Source organism: Bubalus bubalis, chromosome 20, assembly GCF_019923935.1.
Source record: "Bubalus bubalis isolate 160015118507 breed Murrah chromosome 20, NDDB_SH_1, whole genome shotgun sequence".
In the NCBI taxonomy this organism is placed as follows: domain Eukaryota; kingdom Metazoa; phylum Chordata; class Mammalia; order Artiodactyla; family Bovidae; genus Bubalus; species Bubalus bubalis.
In genome coordinates, this window is record NC_059176.1 from 36,519,547 (window position 1) to 36,540,108 (window position 20,562).

The 20,562-nt window shown below is 58.9% G+C and overlaps 1 protein-coding gene across 1 annotated transcript; it reads left to right on the forward strand.

Annotated features, from left to right (window-relative positions):
- The first annotated feature begins 1,487 nt into the window (after positions 1–1,487).
- On the forward strand, positions 1,488–20,562 carry CSK (C-terminal Src kinase). Its single transcript, XM_006080647.4, has 13 exons — positions 1,488–2,142; positions 15,672–15,751; positions 16,070–16,183; positions 16,288–16,400; positions 16,716–16,935; positions 17,692–17,785; positions 17,995–18,060; positions 18,142–18,241; positions 18,335–18,425; positions 18,881–18,954; positions 19,043–19,238; positions 19,345–19,431; positions 19,682–20,562. The coding sequence occupies exons 2-13, from the start codon at positions 15,737–15,739 to the stop codon at positions 19,862–19,864; spliced, it is 1,353 nt and encodes a 450-aa protein (XP_006080709.1). The 5' UTR covers positions 1,488–2,142; positions 15,672–15,736; the 3' UTR covers positions 19,865–20,562.

Consider the following 20,562-nt stretch of genomic DNA (forward strand, 5'->3'; position numbering starts at 1 on the left):
CACACTGTCTTCTCAGCTGGCTCTCCCACAAGGCCCTTGACTGTCCCTCTCACTCCCGAATCCCTCACTTCTCTTGAATTTCACCTCCTGTACACCTCCTTTCCCCATCACAGAATGACCTTCTCCTGCGCCCATCCAACCCTCAACCTCCCTTCAGGACCCAGTCCCTAGGAAGTGCCCCGCCTCCCACCTACACTGGAGTCTCTGGTCTCTCCTCCATCCCGACCGCCCCCCTCTCACCCCCAACTCTACACTCCCCCCCCCCCCCACACACACACACACGCTCACTGTCTGCTCCTGAGCTCAGAGCCCATCACACCCTGTCCTTCATTAACAATAATATACAGGAAGAAATGAAACCTAGCTAAGGGCTGAGTAAGTGCCTGCCACTGCACACTAAGCACTTTAGGCATATTAACTCATTTCCTCCCCATGGAACCTTAAGAAGTTGGTGCTATTACTTTCCCCATTTGGTAAACTAGAGCACAGAGAGGTTAAGTAACTGTCCCAAGGTCACATAGTCACTGACAACTTCCTCATTGCCTCCAGGCTGAAAACAAAGTCCAAGAAAGTCCCATAAGGCCTTTTGGATCTCTGTGCTCTGTGGCTTGAGGGGACCCCATCTCCCACGACTTTACAGGACCTACCCTGCAAACTTGTAGCCATGCTAAGCCATTTACAGTTCCCAGAGCCGTCAGGGGGCTTCCCTGGTGGCTCAGACAGTAAAGAATCTGCCTGCAATGCAGGAGACCTGGGTTCCATCCCTGGGTTGGGAAGATGCCCTGGAGGAGGGCACGGCAACCCCTCTCCAGCATTCTTGCCTGGAGAATCCCCATGGACAGAGGAGTCTGGTGGGCTACAGTCCACAGGTCGCAAAGAGTCGACAAGACTGAGCACAGCGCAGCACAGAGATGTCAGTCAAGTGCTTTCACCTCTCCCGACCTTTGCCCATGCTTATTCCTTCTGCCTAAAGTCCCATCTCTATCAAGTCTCCCCGTTAGTCCTCCCCTCTTTTCTGCTTCCTGTGAGCCTTGTACACCACTTATTCACTTTTATCAATTATTTCCTAGCGCTTGTCTGTTGGCCTGTCGGCGCTGGGAACTCCTTGACAGCCACCAAGCGGCCCTGCGGATAGACTCCAGAACGGGGCCTGTCACATTGGCAGCGCCAGGAAATGCTTGTGAACGGATGAATGCTCCTGCGGGTGAGGGCCCCTGTGCACAAACAGATCCGAGCAGAGGGGCCGAGGCCTGGCCTCCGTCGCTCCTACACCGGGGAAGGCTTGGAGGTTGCTCTAAGGCGGGCTGGCCGGACCTCCCTGAGGGACCTTCGGGAGCCTCAACGCGGGCGGGCAGGCGGGGGCAGGGCGCGCGCGCGGACACACCCCCCGCAGTGTCCCCAGCGCCCGGCAGAGGGCGCTGCTCCGTCGGCCCACGCCCCGCCGCGCGCCGGGCCGGCTCCCTCGCGCAGGCGCGGTGCCGCGGGTGGAGGATCCGGGCCGCTTCCTCTCGCCAGGCCTGCGAGCTTCCTCCCAGCGGAGCCCAGGGCGAGCCGAGCTTGGCCGCTGCCGCCGCCGCCGCCGCAACCGCCGCCGCCCTCCCGGTCTCGCCCCACCCCGCACCCCGCGCGGAGGTCTTGCTGGGGTGGGGTCCGAGCGGGGCGGTCTCCCGGCCGCGCCGCCGTCGGGGCCAACCCCCCGGCCAGCGGTCCCTCCCGCCCCAGCCAGCCTGTGGCCGCCGGAGCCTCCGGGGCGTGGAACGCGGGGACCTTCTGCGGCGCCCCGAACCAGCGTCCGGGGCCGCCCCGGGCAGCCGGCGCGACGTCCCCGCATCGAGCCTCGGTGGCGGCGTTCGGAAGCGGAACTCTGCCGGGGCTGCGCCGGCTACATTGTTTCCTCCCCCCCCGACTCCCTCCCGCCCCCTCTCCCCCGCCTTTCTTCCCTCCCCGACCCGGGCCGCGCGGCCATCCCCCTGCCTGTGTCTGGCCGTCCCTCCTCCCCCTCCTCTCGCACCCAGACCTCTTTGTACCTCACCACCCGGGGACCCCTGCGCCCCTCCCCTCCCCCCTGGCCGCATGGACCGTCCGGCAGGCCGCTGATGCTGCCCGCAGCGAGGTGGCCCGGACCGCAGTGCCCCGAGAGAGGTGAGTGCCTGGCGGGCCGGGAGAGGAGGTGGGCGTCCGGGTGCTTCCCGGAGGGAGGCGGGCGGAGGTCGCTCGTCCCGCTTCTCTTGCAGCTGCCGTGGCGTCCACACCCATCCCCCACCTCCCTTACCACCCCCCTCCTTCCCGGGTTCGAAATCTCCCGGGAGTCCCTGTCAGCCGGACTGGGAGGGGAGCGCACGAGGGAGGTACTGCCTTTCCAGCCCCACAGACTTGTCTCAGGCCACCCCTAGTCTGTCTTCCCCCCACCCGCTTTGTGGGTGCTGGCTGAAGCCTGGAGGGAGGGGGTCAGCATGGACCAGGGCCCTCGGAGAATGGGCGGTTTGCCATTCCCTGCCCCGGGCCTCCCTGCAGGTTCCTCGGCCTGCCTGGTTCTGACCCCTCCCTCATTCCCCCCGCGGAGGCCCTGCTGTCTCCAGGAAGCCCAGGGCCCAGCCACCTTCCTTGAGCCTCTGCCAGAGGTTGAGCCTGTCACCCTGAGCCTCCCAGAAGACTAGGCCTAAGCCAAGGGACCTCTGACCCTAGGGTGGGGAAACTGGGCAGGGCCTGTGTCTTGGGTGGAGGTGACACTGGGCATTATTAGGACCATGCCCCCACCTGCTGGCAGCCTTGTCAGCCCATTCTCCCAGGCTCCTCAGGGCCCAGGCCAGGTGTCAGGAAGGGGCGTGCCCAGCCATCAGATTCTTGAAGCTTAACTAGGGGTTCCTCTCCCCTCCTTTTCTGTAGACCAGGGAACTGAGGCTTAAAGGGGGAAGTTGCTGTCCCGGGCCTCTGGCAGAGTTAGGTTGTCGGTCCTCTCATTCCCCCCACTCTGCAGGGCTGGACTGCTATGAGCAGAGGGAAACGATACAGGTACCTTTATCCACGAGGGACATAAGCCCCCCAGCCTGGCCATGGGACCTTGTGGGGTGAGCACGTGCTCCCTTACAGAGGGCTGGAGAGAAGGGAGAGGGCTTCCGGCCTCAGCACTGCCTTGTCTGGGCTCAGGCAGCATCAGCCCTGCCTGTGGGGTTTCCCCTTGGTGTCTGAGGCTGGGTCCCACTCATGGGATGTGGCGAGTGCGTGGGGGCACCCGTGGAGTGTACCCCTGCTTCTGAGCTCAAGCAGTCCAGTGGGCTCTCCTGACTCAGCCCTCCTGTACACCTTTGGCTCAGCTAGTGACTAGGATCTGGAGGGAAAGACAAAAACCCTGTAGGGACCACGCTACCGCCTTGGCATCAGAGCATTGTCAGAGTGGGGACACCCAGATGGTCTCTTCCAAGCTCCCCACACCCTAATGGTCCCAGTATCTTTCTTGGTAGGGGCCCCAGCAGGAACAGGGCGAAGGTGGAAGGAGGGAGATCGGGAGTGTGGCAGGATCCTCTTGCTCCTAGAGGTGTGGGGGTCCCCTGGAGGATACAGGGCCGTGTTTGGGGCCCCGGGGGCCACCGGCAGGTTTATCCTGCTCAGGTCTCTGCCCTTGATTGCTCTTGTTTCCGGTTGCCCTGACAGGCACAGTGGAGGGTTCACAAATGTGGTGGGTCTGTGAGGCTCCCCTCACCCAGCCCTAACTTCCTTTCCAACCTGAAGGCCTAGGGCTGAAACCTGACCTGGTTGGATGCCTGTGAGCTGTCAGGTGCGGCCCAGGGTCCCGAGGCCCTCGTAGAAAGGGTCTGGCTTCAGGAAGCGTGTGTGCAGGGATTCACTTTTTCTCTGGCGAGCTTGGTGTCTTCCTCCCTGCTCTTCTGTCTGCGTTGGACCTGGGACTGAGAAGGACCAAGAGAGGGTCTCCAGCATCACTGCAGAGGGTACGAGGCTCCTAGGGGTTGAACCATCCCAGAACAGACCAGAGTTCGGGCAGAGACAGGCCCAGGGCCCACAGTGTGACGTGGCTGCCCCCTGATCGTCCAAGACGGCTGAGGTCCACTTCTTGCCTCCATCTTTGGACCTTGGCTTCAAAGAAATAACCCAAAGGTGCTTGATCTGCGAAAGAGAAGGTAGGGAAGGACCCTCGTGTGTCTCAGGGGCTGTCCCAAATCAGAAAGGCCATCCCTTGATATCCCAGACACCAGGACCAGAGCTAGGGGACAGGCAGATCCCCAGAACGCAAAGCCTGAGTTGCTTACGAGAAAACTAAGTGTGTAGGTATGTAGTGTTAGGGTGCTTAATTTAGAAAGTAACAAAACAGCACTACAGACCATTTAGAAAACGAAAAACTCACCCACTGTTTCTTCCCCAGTGCCGTGGCTGTTAGTATCTTGGAGTTCCCAGCCCATCTTTCGCTGATCTTTTTTTCCTTCGTCGCTGTTGTCATTTGGGTGTATGTACCTTCACACCTTTTTTCATTTAATACTGTATCTGGGCATTTTCTCATGTTGCTACACAGTCTGTAACTCTGCCTCTAAAAAGCTACAGAATATTCCGGACAGCTCTGCCATAGCGGCGATACTCCAGCCCTGTTCCCAGGTTTGTGCTCTGTTGTTGCCGTCTGTCGCTGCTGTAACTGTTGTTACTACAGGCCCCCATAGCCGCCGAGGGTATCGGAGAGAGTAGGCAACTTGGCACCCAGCCCACAAGTGACTCCAGGCCCAGCTGTGCCATTGAGGCCGGGGTAGAGGGATCTTGGGCAGGTCATCCTTGGAGCCAGATCTCCTTTATATACACAACAGCAATCCCTACTTCAGAGGGGAGTGTGCAGACACTGAACTAACTAACCCAGGGACTGGAAGGTGCCTGGCACAGCCCCTGGCATCCACTAGATGCTCTGTAAGAAGGGTAGGCGTTGTTGAGAGAGTGCCCACAGCCGGCTGCCTCGCCATGTGCAGAAGACGTCAGGGCCAGAGTTGGCTGATGGCTCACCTAACCGAGGGTGGTCTCTGCCCAGGGAGCCCTTCTGAAACCCTGTGTTCAGAGACTGCTCTGGCTGGTGTCCTGTCGCCCCTCTCTGCCTTCCACCCGCCCCATCACCATGTGGAAGATGGGCTATGGGTTGGTTTCTGGGGCCTGGCCCTACCCCTTCTTCTGTTCTTCCAGCATCAGAGCTGAATGAATGAGGCCTCTTCTCTGAAAGCCTGGCTGCCTCCTGTCCCTCAGCTTCAGCTACTTCCTAGGCCAGCCCCACGTTTCCCCTGTAGAGACAGGGACCTACTCCCTAGGAAAACTTGAGTACTGGGCAAGGAACTCCAGGCATCCTGAGCCTCAAGCCAGGGACAGCCATGCCGGCTGCATCCTCCCACCAAGCAGCTGAAGGAGGGAAGAAAGCCGGGGCCAGGGGCCACAGACTCCAGAGCCTCCCAGCTGGGAGCTGAAGGGAACATAGATGGTCCACATATCACTGGGAAATCTCGGGTGTTGGCAGCCCTCTCTCTGGCAGGTGCTGCTCAGGTCTAACCTGAGTGTGTTCTGCTGTGACATCACTTGCTTTCTCTTGTTCTGCTTCTGTAGAACGGGGGTGGGGGTGTGCCTTCCTAGCGCCACCCCAGGGACACTAGGAGGAAACTAGTCTCAGATCGGCACCCCCGGGGCCTATGAGACCATAGCCCAGATGACCAGCATGGCTCAGGAACAACCTAGGCAGAGGGTCCTTCCCAAGGTAGCTCCTTCAATGCAGAGGGCTCCCCGGTGCCTGACCTCAGGCTCCGGCCACCAGACTTTTGCCTTTGGAGTGTCTGCCTCCTGCCTGGTCTTGGCGCAGGGGAAGTGGGCATTACAGCTGCCCTCCTGTCCCACAGCCCGGGCTGGGATGAGGTCACAGGGTGCGGTCCTCTCCACGATGCTGGCCTGGCTGGGGTGAGCACTTTGGGTGTTTCTCAGTGCCCCCGTTTCTTGGTTGGGGACAGGATGGGTGGAGGAGCAGGCCACCCCTCCATCCCAGGCAGGGAGCACCGCCTCCCCTCCTCCTCTCCTCTGGGTCCCTTCATCCAAGGGCTGGAAATAGAATCCGCTAAGTAATGATTAAAGTCAAATTCAGACCTAAAAATAAAGAGCTGGTGAGGAAGAGCTAGTGTGCTCCCTGCGTGGCTTAGGGGAGAAGCAAGCAGGGCAAGGCTGGCTGCAGAGGGCCAAGCCCTTCTTCCCAGGAGAGGCCAGAGCCCGCTGCGGGACCAGGAGTACTCCACTAATTGGGGGAGGGTCCCTGACTTCAGGCATACTGCAGCCCATACCAGTCAGGGCCATAGTGGCAGAACCAGGGAGAGAAATCCCATTTTTCCCATGGGCAAACTGAGGCCCAGGAGGGCCAAGTGGTTTGTCCAGTGACTGTCCAGGAGCTCCCCTTGGCAGGCCCCGGGAAGCTGGGGGCCCCCCGTGCAGCCCAGCTCACCCTTCTGCCTGCTCAGTTTCTCTTCCTGGTTTTGAGGTCCTGTGATGAACGTGGCTTCTCATCACACACCAGCTCTGAACGCCTCGGTGGGGCTGGGCCTCCAACCGCAGCTTCCCTCCGCCTCCCCCTCCCCTTCCGTGCCCTGGGCCTCCAGACACAAAAGAGAGGCTGCCTGGCGCACCCCACACCCCCGCCGGTCTGCTCTCCACATGATTGGAAGCCCTGCCGGTGGGTGAAGACCTGGGTGTCACCTGACACCTGCACCCCCTGGCTGCTGCTTCTCAGCTCAACATCTCCTCCTCACCCAGGCCCGGACATCTGTGGGCCTGGCCCGTGCTGGCCATGCCACAGGGGAGTGGAGGGGAGAGGGAACCCTCAGAGCCCCCTGCCAACCAGTAGAGGAGCCCAGGCTCAGAGAGGAGTCAGCTGGGGGAGGCCTGTGGTTCCAACTTCCTGGCAGGGCTGGGGGGAGCTCAGAAGCTGGGGATCTGCGTAGGCTGGAGCAGCCAGGAGGACTTCCTGGAGGGGCAGGGCCATGAAAATCAAGAAGCATTTGAGAAAGAGGTGGGTGGGGGCAGAGGTCCTTGGCCGGAGCCCTTAACTCTCTAGGGCTGCTGACTTCTCTAGCTACTGTGTGGCCCTGGACAAACTCTTGGCCTATCTCTGCAAGGCAGGGTATGGCACAGATGTAACCCGTGCTTCCCAGAACAGGAGGGCCGGCCGGTCCCCCCTCAGCTGCCCTCCCGCACCTGTCTGTCCAGGACGTCATCGGTCCTGCCCAAGGAGAGGGTGGAGGGTTTGCTGACCAAGTTCAGACAGGCCTGAACTCAAACCCTCACTCTCCTCCTTGGAAGCTGGGTGATCGTCCTTAGCTGGGCGCCTCCTCTGTCAAGCAGATAAGGGGTTTTCTGAGGGTGAAGTAACGAGGGTAGGCTTGGGTCAGTAGGCTCTCGCTCTGTGCTTTCACTTTTACAGTCCATCCCGTGGGGGAGGGTGTTGGTAGCCCTTCTTCTCCTTCCCCTGGGCAGCATGGCTGTATGTTCTCTGAGACAGGGAGACCAGAGATGGGAATCTGGGGGTCAAAGTTCTAGGCCACTCACCGGCCACTGGGCCACAGTCTCCCCACCTGTAAGATGACTAGGGGACTTTGGGGTGAGGGACAAGGATAGTCTGGTTTTCAAGGGTTCGTTGGAGACCAGTGCTGAGAGGCCATATGTAAATGTAGTCAAATGAAGATGCAAAGACCACAGGCTGTGCCGAGGGGTGTGGTGGAACTGAGGTCTGGGTTAGGGCCCTGGGGAGCCCTGGAGTCCCCCCTGCCCAGCGCATGTAGGTAATTAGGCTCCTGAGCGGTAATTAGAAACCTTTCTGGGCCAGGAGTGACAGCCTCCAGCCGCAGCAGTGCCTGGGGGAGGAGGCACCCCATTAGGCTCCTCTCCTCCAGCCCCCGCCTCTCCCAAACCGCTAGACGGGATTTCCGGTCCCACTGAGCCACTGGGGGACAGGAAAAAAGCCTGTGAGTTGCTGTAGTTTGGTTTTTAACATTTTTTAGCCATTCGTCTCACCCCTCCCTTTAGGACCGGGGTGCTGAAGGCTGAGGGAGCCCTGGGGTGGGGGGTGGACCGCACACACCAGAGGCAAAGTGAGTGGGACCCTCCTTCCAGTCCTCTCCTGACCCCCAGGGAGGTTCAGGCCTCTCCAGGGGTCTTGTGCCCAGTTCTGCTGCTGCCCGGCCCTGAGACATTTTGTGTAGTGGGTATGCTGAGGGCTCTGGGACCACCCGTCCAGCTTAGTGGGAACCAGCCCCTACCCCCGCCCTGGTGTGTGGCCAGGGGCATCACAATGCCGTCAGCCTGGGTGCCCCTTGCAAAACCAGAGGCGGGGCTGATTGTGCAGCTGCCAAACCAGCTCAGCTGTTGGCGTGCCCCGCCCTCCTCAGGTGCTGTCCTTTGCTGGGGTGGGGGTGGGGGGTGGGGGGTCGTGCCCAGTCAGAACACTGCTGCTTGTGTCTGCCCCGTACCTGTCAGCGGCTTCCAAACTGCCTGGGTTCAGAGCCCCTGTAGACCCCACCCCGCACTTCTTCATTCTCAGCTAACCCTCTGCGTACCACGGTTTGAAATCGGAATCCTGGCCTGATCTAGCAGTCGCTTCTACCTGAGATCACCTGAGATCCTCCCAGTCCCCCGCTAACACCACCCCCCCACACTCCGCTTCCCCAATGGCCCCGCCCCCTGTCTCTCTCGCTGCTGAGGCATCGCTTGCACACCTGGCCGTCATTGACTGACCACCTGGCAGCTCGGAGATCAGCAGCAGGGCTGGGCACCAGGGAGAGAAGCCGAGTAGCATTCTTGGCGTCACAAGGGCAGGACCCTCCTGGGCCCTTCCCCCTCCTGTCCATACTGACCCACCACACATGGGGCTGGGCACACAGGGAGGCTCTTGAAACAATGGCTCAAAGAATGAGAGGGCAAGGTGGACCGGCTTGTTGCCTCCAGCGGGCTGCCCCCGCCCTGCAGCGGCTCCAGCCGGGTCCTATGGCTGGACCAGAGTCTCTGGGGACCGTGGCCCCCGAGTCCCCCCCAGGTCTCCTGTGCACTTCCCTTTTCAGTGGGTATTTTTAGCTGGGTGTAAACAGTTACTGAAGGCTCCCACGCCCCACTAGGCAGTGGAGTTTTGGTGAGGGGGGCAGGGCAGGAGCCCCTTGACCTACTCTGGCCCTCAGCACGTGCTTGGCTCTGGGGTCTACAGCTGCCCCAAAGCAGGAAGAGGGCAGCTTCTGGGCTTCGCCCCTCCCTGGCAGCCTGGGCTCCCAAGAAAGCCTGCCTGAGGCTGCGGCCACTGACCTCAGCGCTTGGGCACAATGCCCAGCCTGTTCCCGGGACCCCAGCACAAGGACTGCTGGGAGCAGGGTTTGGGGCAGGAAGTAGGAGTGAAAGCCCCCTGTCCCCCAGCTCTGTGGGGGTGGGGTGGCAGCTGCTGTCCTTTTGGGGTTAAATATAGTCTTGTCGGTTATGGGACCAGTGTGGTGCAGCCAGCCTAGCTTCCCCCTGTTGTTTGTTGGTTCATTCATTCATTCAGTACTCAATCACGGCCCAGCCGCTCTGGGCCTGGCCCCTGCTAGGACGTGAGTCAGCCTGGCTTTACTCCTGCAGGGCTCCCAGGCCAGGGTCGGGGAGGTTCTCACTGGACCATGAGACGTGAGAGGCTCTGGAGGCCTAGAGCAGCCAGCCACCACAGCCAGGTGACCATGGAAGACTCCTGGCATGAGTCAGTTTCCAAAAGTTGTTTATTTTCTTACTAATCGCAATTTTTGCTTTTTTTCTTGTTTTTTAATTCACTAAGTCATGTCTGACTCTCTTTCGACCCCATGGACTGTAGTCTGCCAGGCTCCTTTGTTCATGGGATTTAGATTCTCCAGGCAAGAATACTGGAGTGGGTTGCCAATTCCTCCACCAGGGGGTCTTCCCGATCCAGGGGTTGGACCATATCTCTTGTGTTTCCTGCACTGGCAGGTGGATTCTGTACCACTGAGCCACCTGGGAAACTCAGTCGTAATTTTTAGAGGGGAGGTAATAGATACATGTATGGATGTGAGAGTTGGACTGTGAAGAAGGCTGAGCACCGAAGAATTGATGCTTTTGAACTGTGGTGTTGGAGAAGACTCTTGAGAGTCCCTTGGACTGCAAGGAGATCCAACCAGTCCATTCTAAAGGAGATCAGTCCTGGGTGTTCATTGGAAGGACTGATGCTGAAGCTGAAACTCCAATACTTTGGCCACCTCATGCGAAGAGTTGACTCATTGGAAAAGACTCTGATGCTGGGAGGGATTGGGGGCAGGAAGAGAAAGGGACGACAGAGGATGAGATGGCTGGATGGCATCACCGACTTGTTGGACATGAGTTTGAGTGAACTCCAGGAGTTGGTGATGGACAGGGAGGCCTGGCGTGCTATGACTCATGGGGTCGCAGAGTCGGACACGACTGAGCGACTGAACTGAACTGAATAGATACATGGGCTTCCCTTGTGGCTCAGCTGAAAGAATTCACCTGCAATGCGGGAGACCTTGGTTCGATCCCTGGGTTGAGAATATCCCTTGGAGAAGGGAAAGGCTACCCACTCCAGTGTTCTGGCCTGGAGAATTCCGTGGGCTGTATAGTCCATGGGGTCCCAAAGAGTCAGATAGGACAGACAAGTGACTTTAACTCACTCAATAGATACATGTTGTTAAGAAAACAAATTAAAGAACAGACAGCAGATATACAATGAAAAGGAAGTTGCCCTGAACTTGATCCTCACTCCTCCTTCCCCCTCCCAGAGATAGATAACCTCTGTTATCAGCTTCTTTTGTCTTTTAGCGATAATCTGTGCATTTCTGAGGTCAGGGATGAATGGTATGTCCTTTGGAAAAACAAGGATTGTAATATACCATGGATGATGTCCTGCATCTTGCTTTTTTTTTTTTTCCTCCAGTCTTTGAGTTTTTCAGACCTACCAAAAAGCTGAAATAATAGCATAATAAATACCCATATGTGGGCTTCCCTGGTGGCTCAGATGGAAAAAGAATCTGCCTGCAGTGCAGGAGACGCGGGTTCAGTCCTTGGGTAGGGAAGATCCTCCGGAGGGTGTGGCAACACACTCCAGTTTTTTTGCCGGAAGAATCCCATGGACAAAGGAGCCTGGCAGGCTGCAGTCCATGGGGTCGCAGAGAATCAGACACAACTGAAGCGACTTAACACACACACACAAATACCCATATATACTTCACCCAGATGCACCGGATTTTAACACTTCGCCACATTTGCGTTACCTCTTCTTTTGTGTACTAGACATATGTATATACTTTGTTTTTCTGCCAATTTGAGTGTGAGTTTGCAGGCATCATACCTTCTTCTTCTAAGTATTTTAGCACAGATCTATTATATAATCACAGTACCATGATCACAGTTAAGAAAATTAACGTTAATTCCATCATATTATCTAACGTTTTCATTTTTCGAGGTTGTCCCCAAGTGACCTTTATAGCTATTTTTTCCCTCTGATCCAGAATCTGATTCAGAATCACTCATTGAGTCTTGCTGTCGTGTGTCTTTTCTTTCTTTTTCAGCTTTATTGAGATATAATTTCTATTTAGTGTTATGTGAATTTGAGTAGTGTGCAGTGTGAAGATTTGATACAGATGTATGTTGTGATACGATTACCACAGTAAGGTTACCCCCTAACACACCCCTCACCTCCCATAATTACCATTTTGTTGTGTCCTGTTTCTTTGGTGTCCTGCTTAATCCAGAACATTGCCCAGCCTGTGCTTGTTTGTTTTGTCTTTAATGACCTTGACTCAAGGCAGGCCGGATATCTGGGCTCCCTAATTGGAGTCAGGTTAAGCGGCTCTGCGGCCGTGGCACAGAGGATGCCATGCCCTGCTCAGGGCGGGAGGCACTCTGTATGCTCCTCTCCTCATTGGTGCCGCTTCGTTTGATCCCTTGGTGAACGAGGCATGGGCCACATCTCGCTGTGCTGGAAGTGCTGTTTCCTCTCTCTGGTTAGTCTGGAGCGTGGTCCCCAGATGCCATGTCGCTGTCCTGCACCCCTAGCAACATGTCCTTCATGATCTGAGCTGGTTATTTGCCATTTCTACTTACTCTCTCAGGGGGAGGCTTCTGTTTCAACACCTTGAGATCTGTCTTGGCTCTGTCTCAGCTGGCCTTTTTCCCTTTTGGGGATATCTGGTCATTTATTTACTTGGTTCCTCATTAATGGACATAAAATCTGTCTCCCAGCCTCTTGCTACACCCATCAGTGCTGCAGGGACTGTCCTGCTACATGTTTTTAGGCACCTGTGTAACCCCAAAGGTTGAGTGGAAGTTCCTTGGGTAGAGAATGGGGAGGGGTGGAGAGGGAATGCCAAGGCAGGGAGGCAGAGTCCTAGGAGCTGCAGGTGATAAAGGGATCTGGCTCACGTGCTGGAGAGCCAGTGAGTCCCAGAAAGCTCAAGGGACTTCCCCAAGGTCACAGAGCAAGTTGGCGACAGAGCAGGAACTGGACTGAGAGCCCATGCCTCCCAGGACACTGTTCCTGCACTTCTTCCGCAAAGCTGCCTGAAACGAGGTTCAGATAACCCCGGCAGGGCCCCTCTGTGCCTGACCAAGGCTGGATCAGAGGCCATGGTTTTTAGTGGCCCCTCCCAGCCGCTGACTCTTGGCCTCTGACCTGGAGGGGGATAGCCCATCTGGACCCTCAGGGCCCTAAGGACAGGGTTGTCCTGGCCCCATGACTTTGCCAGGGAGGAGCCATCAGAGAGTATCTGCAGCTCCCTCCAGCAGGATATCTGTGTGAAGAAAGCAGGCTTCAGAGCAGCCCTGGAAGCTGCAAGGTTGTCACCAATCCATTGTACAGGTGGGAAAACTGAGTCCTGAAGCCATAGCCAGTAGAGCAAGGGGAAGGCTAGCTCACACCTCTCCTTTCCTGATTGTCCTCTCCAAAGCCAGACCCTCGAGGAAGCCCCCCTGACCTCTCTGGGCTCGCCCGTCCCCCTGAGCACTGCTCGCTTCTCCCTGTTCCCTTGCACTCTCTTCTCTAGGCCAGGGTGGTCCCAGCCTGCCGGCAACCCCGTAGACATGTGTGGGCACGTTAGGCAGAGGGCACCAGGCATGGGGGTGGGACGGCCTGCTGGCTCAGGCCTCTGACACCTGTGTGAGGCAGGATGCTCACTGGAGTGTAGCCTCAGGTAAGGCCACTTGCCTCTTGGCCTAGCTTGGCATCCTCACCTGTAAAATGGGAATAATAATAGCCTTTCTCTCAGTTGTTAAGAGGATTTGATGAGCCATAATGTGTCAAGGACAGCCTGGCACAGAGTAAGTGCTCAGCCAACATGGCCTATTATTATTTTTATTATTATCCTCAAGTCAGTGGGGAGGCGGCAGCGGCAGCTGCAGGCCGGGGAGAGAGTGTTTGCAAACTGACAGCCGAGAGGGTGACTAACGGTGCCTCAGCCTCCGCGCCCTCTATGGAGGGCGGGGGAGACATGGGGATGCGGAGGGCTGGCAGAGCCCCTGTGCAGAAGGGCTTGCAGGTTGAGGACCCAGCCAACCACAGAGCGACCCCGATTCAAGTTCCAGACCATCACCCCTAACTAGTGGTGTGCCTTAGGGCAAGTTGTTGCAAGCTCCTGAGCCTCGGTTTCCATTTCTATGAAATGGGGGCAAGAGGAGTTCGTGGCTCCCACAGGTGGTTCTCGGGAGCCCGAAGTTGCTTCCTGTGCTCATGGTGGCCCCGTCGTGTCAGTGTGTGTGTGTCTAGGGGGATCCGGTCTCCCTGCCCAGACGGCGAGGCTGCTGCGCTGGCCTTGGGACAGGAAGCACTGTGTGTTCCGGGCGGAAGGGAAGCCCTTCATCCCCAGGCGCAGGGGGTTGATGCCAGACACTTCCAAGTCTGGGGGCTCATTCCACTCCCTCCACAGCCTGCCTGGGGGTGTCCCATCCTGCCTTCGGAGTGCGAGATCCGAGGATCAGAAGGGTTGAGTTTCTCGCCTGTTGTGTACTCGTCAGAGCCTGGTCTGCCTGACCCTTGCCCCAGGAGTGGGGCCTGGAAGCGGTGGTGGTGGTTCCCCCGGCTCCTTCTGGTCGCCCAGACCACACGCCCCCCTGCTCAGGCCCCAGGTCCCATGGCCCTCAGAAGCCAAGCTTGTCTCCTCACCTGGAATTTGAAGCCCCACATCCCTGCAGGGTCTGTACCCTGCAGGCCCAGTACTCACCATCCCCTGCAGCGGACAACGGGGTGCTCAGACCATAGGATCTGTTTCCCACCCTCCCTCATGATGGGCTTCCAGCTGGGGTGCCCCTGCCTTTCCAAGCCCTGCAACCTTCCAGGCTCAGCTCCAGCGCTCCCTCCTCCAGGAAGCCCACCTGAGCTCTGCAGTCCTCACTCCCTTCACACCCCTAGGCACTTGCATTTAAATGTCTTCTTCCACTGCTCATGAATGTCAGCCAGGCCCCAGACCTTGTCCGTCACATGAATCAGCCTGGGAACAAGGCACATGGAGGCGTTTCTCTTCTGACACACCATAGGCATGGGAGAGCCACTGGCCCTGCCTAACCCTCAGATTGCTCATCTGTCAGCAAGGAACAGTAGTCCCATCCCTCTGCTTCCTGAGACAGGTGCACGGCAGCTCTGGGCTGTGTGTGGGAAGATGATGGTTGCAGAGGGAGTGCTGAGCTGGGGCCGCAGAGAGTGTGTGTGCAGGACGGGGCTGACTTGCTGCTCTGGGGGCATCAGGTTGGCTGGGGTCGCTTTCTTGGGGGAGTCCACTGTATTGAAGTCAACATGTACACCAGAAACTACACCAGTCTCAGGGCACAGCTCGGTGAGTTGCCAGAGCTGAGCTCGCCACCTTCCAGTCAGCTAGCCGCCTCCTCCGAGGTCTCCATCCTGCCCTGGGAATCCCCTGATTCTGAACCTGATTCAGATGGGATCACACGGCGTGTGTGCTTCCTGCCTGGCGTCTTGGTCAGCACGATGCTTGGACACATGTCAGTGCTGGTCCATGGTGGGGGCTGGTTCACGGTTGCTGCTGTCCGTTGTTCTGTGAGTACACACAGCTTATCTCTCACTCCCGGCGAGCATCTGGGCAGTGCCCAGTGTGCACTTTGTTCAGACCAGGCTCCCGTGCGCTCTCCCGGGCCTGTCTGGGCAACACCTGCCCTGCCATCTCTCGGGTGTGTGCCCGGAAGTGGGGTGGCCAGGCCATGGAGCTGGCTTACATTTGATTTCAGAGATACTGCCTGGGCGAGTTTCTATAGGTGACAGAACTGAGAGGCCCACAGAGGACGAGTGACTTTCCCCAAATCCCAAGGACCTCAGTGACCTCAGCCGCCCTCAGTGACCACCCTCAGTGGTCCCTCGCAGACCGCTTAGCTGATATCCCGCCATGGGCTGGCAGGGCAGGTGCTACTCACCCGCTGTGATTTGTGGCCTCTGTCGGTCATTCTGTGGGCTTGTAAGGTCACAGTGGGCTCAGGGTTGGGGGTCCTCGGCCCTTCTCTCCTGCCCAGTGTCCGCAGCCTGCCAAGACTGGAAAGGGCAGCCCTTGCCCCAGACCCCAGCTCCAGAAGCCACTGGCATCTGTTCACATTGTTGTGGGGAGGGAGCAGGATCTCAGTGACAGAGGCGCCGTCTCTTCTCACAGCTTCCCCTCAGCCCCCACTTCTCCCCACAGCTCTCATGGTACCAAGTGACAGGTCGGCCTTCCTGTGACACGGGGACGCCAGATCTTCTAGGAAGATGTCGGCAATTCAGGTACTGCGGCGATGGGGGTCTGGTGTGGCGGGGGTCCCCATGCCACCATGGGGTGCCGAGAGGGAAGAGAGAATGCAGGTCGATGCGCTCCCCTTCTCCCCAGCCCTGGCTCTCAGCAAAGTAGAATTCAGATGCAGGCACTCAAGATGGGAGCCCAGGGGGTGAGACTCAGCTGGCAGGCGCCCAGCGCTCTGTGGAGGAGGGGCGCCTCACCCAGGCTCGTGGAGGCTAGGCAAGAGGCTGTGGCCTTGCAGGCGTGCAGGCAGGTGGGTGGGGGTTGCCCCAGCTGCGCCCGCCCACCTGCTGCCTGCCCTGCAGGCCGCCTGGCCATCCGGTACAGAGTGTATTGCCAAGTACAACTTCCACGGCACTGCTGAGCAAGACCTCCCCTTCTGCAAAGGAGACGTGCTCACCATTGTGGCTGTCACCAAGGTAACCAGGGACCTCACACCTCCACCCACCACCCACCTCTGGGTTTTTGCTCCCCTGCAGGGGTGGGTGAGCCTGAGAAAGTGTCTGGGCTCCCCTCTCCCTAGGACCCCAATTGGTACAAAGCCAAGAACAAGGTGGGCCGTGAGGGCATCATCCCAGCCAACTATGTCCAGAAGCGGGAGGGTGTGAAGGCAGGCACCAAGCTCAGCCTCATGCCGTGAGTACCTCCAAGGAGCGATCAGAAGCTCCAGTCTGGGAGGGAGGAGGATGGGAGCCCTGAGTCCCCAGGAAGAGAGTCAGTCAAAGCATGGAGGCAAGAGTAAGAGCTGGGATGTCCATGAGGGCCTCTCAAGAGGAAGGGCGTGGGTGCAGACCTCAGAGGGGATGAAGAGTGGGAAGCAGAGGATGAGGGCCTCAGTGCTTGTCTGAGCCACAAACCCCGGGGAGGCACCAGCCAGAGGGAGGGCCTTCAGGAAGTGGAACCCAGCACTGCCCTTGGGCTGCCACGACCCCAGGCTTGGCCTCCCTGCAGCTGGTTCCATGGCAAGATCACGCGGGAACAGGCAGAGCGGCTCCTGTGCCCACCAGAGACAGGCCTGTTCCTGGTGCGGGAGAGCACCAACTACCCCGGGGACTACACGCTGTGCGTGAGCTGTGATGGCAAGGTGGAGCACTACCGCATCATGTACCACGCCAGCAAGCTCAGCATCGATGAAGAGGTGTACTTTGAGAACCTCATGCAGCTGGTGGAGGTGAGCGGGGCCCCAGGGCCAGCTGGGTTCTGGCTGTAGCCCCACCACCACTGGCAGGGTGACCTTGGGCAGGTCCTGCGGCCTCGGCGAGCCTGCCTTTCCCTGCGCCTCCATAGAGCCCCTGTCATGTGCCGGGGTTTATCTCTGACCCCACAGTGCCTCCACATGGAGATGGCACCCCAGCATGTAGGCCAGGAAACAAAGGTTCAGAGCAGTTAAGGGACCTGCTGCTGGTCACACTGCTGTGATTTGGAGGTGCCAGGACTAGATCTAAGTCTTCTGATCCCAGAGCTAGCTTCCCTCCAGCCACTCAGAACTGTCTGTCCAACCATGTGTGTATAAGCATGTCTCCTCGAGCTCCACCTTGGTGGCCCCCGTGTCCGGCAGTTCCCAAGGCCGACTCTGCCCCAGGCAGCCTTCAGATGCCTCCTGCACCCACCCTCAGCACTGTCCCTGCCGCTGGCCTGACTTGGGGCAGGGGTCCTCTGCACACCTGGCTAGAGGCTGAGTCAGGCCTGTTGGTGAGGCCAAGTGATAGCAACAGCTGGTGTCCGTCCAGCACCTGGGGTGTGGGGTGGCATGGGAGACAGGCTGTGTGTCTGGGCCTCCCTAACCCTGCTAGAAAATGGGGAGCCCTCCCTCCCCAAAGCAACTCGACTGGGTGGGACCAGCCTCTGCTGCCCTCTGGTGGTCAGATCAGAGTGGTGCACCGGTGGTGCACGGGCCGGTCCTGAGGGGCTGCCCTGCGCCCTGCAGCACTACACCTCAGACGCAGATGGCCTCTGTACTCGCCTCATCAAGCCAAAGGTCATGGAGGGCACCGTGGCCGCCCAGGATGAGTTCTTCCGCAGTGAGTGCCACGCCAACCCCCACCCCTCTCTTGCCCACCCGCCTCCTCCCCCACCCAGGCTTCCTGGCACGACCCCCATCCCAGAGGCTCTGGAGACCTCCAGGGAACCCACATGTCATAGTCCAGTCTTCCTCTGCTGCGACCCCTGCTCTGACTTAACCCCCGCTCCCTGACCACCACCTCCTGCCCCCCCGTCACCTCCCACCCAGGCGGCTGGGCGCTGAACATGAAGGACCTGAAGCTGCTGCAGACCATAGGGAAGGGGGAGTTTGGAGGTGAGCCAGAGAGGGTGGGAGCCCTGGGAGGGGCTGGTGACTGCGGGGAGTCCAGGGAACAAGCCCCAGCTGTCTTCGCAGACGTGATGCTGGGTGACTACCGAGGGAACAAGGTTGCTGTGAAGTGCATTAAGAACGATGCCACTGCACAGGCCTTCCTGGCTGAAGCCTCCGTCATGACGTGAGCTGGGGCAGGGGTGGGTGGGGAGGTCGCCCTGGAGCCGGGAGGTGATGGGGAGGCTTGGCAGGCTCTGACCACCCTGTCCCGCTGTAGGCAACTCCGGCATAGCAACCTGGTACAGCTTCTGGGCGTGATCGTAGAGGAGAAGAGCGGGCTGTACATCGTTACTGAATACATGGCCAAGGTGTATGCCTGCCCCAAGCCCCCTGCCGTACCCTTGGGCCCATGCTCCCTCAGTCCCTGCTCTCCAACTGAGCTTTGAAGTCACTGGGGCTTGGCTTTTGTCCTGGCTCATCATTTATTCACTGGAGGTGACCAATGGCATGACCATGCCAGGTGACTATGGAAAAGCTGTGCCACCTCACCAAACCTCAGGTCCTCGTCTGTGAAGGGAGGTAGTAACAAAGCTTTCCTCAGAGATTTATAAGAATTAAGAGACAATGCATGAAAATTGCTGAGTGCAGTGTCCAGCGTGTAGGATCTGATAATCTTTTAGAAGTGATGCCCTGACCTTTCCCCTGCCCCTTCGCTCTCCTCACACCTCCCGTGAGTGTCACCGTTTACCCAGCCCCAAGTACCCTGAGGTCTGGAGGGCAAGTCTAACCTATGGGGCCTGTCGGTCTGTCTGTCCTGCCCCAGGGGAGTCTAGTGGACTACCTGCGGTCTCGGGGTCGGTCGGTGCTGGGTGGAGACTGTCTTCTCAAGTTCTCACTGTAAGTGAAGCAACCTGATTGGGGGTGGGGGGAGCTGCCCTGCTACGGGACCCCTGCCTGAGGGGACGTGTGGGTGGCTCACCCCCAGAGATGTCTGTGAGGCCATGGAATACCTGGAGGGCAACAACTTTGTGCACCGGGATCTGGCTGCCCGCAACGTGCTAGTGTCTGAGGACAACGTGGCCAAGGTCAGCGACTTCGGCCTCACCAAGGAGGCCTCCAGCACCCAGGACACGGGCAAGCTGCCGGTCAAGTGGACAGCCCCCGAGGCCCTAAGAGAGAAGGTGGGCAGGCTTCTCCTCTGGGCCTGAGCAGTGGTGGATGGGGTTCCTGGTCACCCCCACCCCCAGTTCCCAGGATCTGACACCGCCTCTCCCATCCACATGGCAGAAATTCTCCACCAAGTCTGATGTGTGGAGTTTCGGGATCCTTCTCTGGGAAATCTACTCTTTCGGGCGAGTGCCTTATCCAAGAATTGTGAGTATGGGCGCTGGGGCTGAGACTGGGGCTTGGAGAAAGGGGAGGGTGGCAGGGTGGGGGCCCTCACTGGGCCCTGCCTCCCCTATCTGAGGCCTGGAAGCTGCAGACCTGCCCTGGGGTCCTCTCAGGCCACCCCCGGGACCTGGATCTGAGACAGAACTAGGGGTGTTGTGGAGAGGAGTGCTAAGTAGGGGTCCCCTCGGGGTCAGGCCTCGCACCGACTCACACCACCCCCACCTCCGCGCAGCCCCTGAAGGACGTCGTCCCGCGGGTGGAGAAGGGCTACAAGATGGATGCCCCCGACGGCTGCCCGCCTGCAGTCTACGAGGTCATGAAGAACTGCTGGCACCTGGACGCCGCCACGCGGCCCTCCTTCCTGCAGCTCCGCGAGCAGCTCGAGCGCATCAAGACCCACGAGCTGCACCTGTGACTGCGGCCTCGCCCGGGCCGAGGGCCTGAGGGCCTGCGGGGACTGAGCCGGAGCGACTGCGGACCTCGCGGCCCCGCTGGCTGGGCCCAAGCCCGAACTGAGCCCAGCAGGAGGCCGCTGGGCCTCTTTCCTGTCCCAGCCCGCGCCCCCTCTGGCACCCGGAGACCCCGCCTAGGCCTGGCACCTTCTTTCATGGACCCACCTGTGGGGCTTTGGGAGCCCTGCCCTCGGGCCCGGATGGGAGGAGGCTGAAGAGCCGGGGGATAGACGCCCTACCGTGGTCAGGCTCCCCCTGGCCTCCCATCTCTCGCCTTCTTAGAGTTTTATTCCTTTTCTTTTTTTGAGATTTTTTTTTTCCGTGTGTTTATTTTTTATTATTTTTCAAGATAAGGAGAAAGAAAGTACCCAGCAAATGGGCATTTTACAAGAAGTACGAATCTTATTTTCCTGTCCTGCCCACGAGGGTTGGGGGGACCGGCCCCCCTCTAGGGCCCCATCGCCCCGGCCCTGTCCGCACCGTGTCCCGTGTCCGTGTCGCCTCGGTCGCCCGTGTCTGTGCTTGACCATGTTGCGGTGTTCGCATGCGCATGCGCCCGAGGCAGACGTCTGTCAGGGGCTTGGAGTCCGTGTGCCGCAGCCGCCCGCCCACCTGCCTTGTGAGATGGAATCGTAATAAACCGCTCCATGAGGACCCCGCT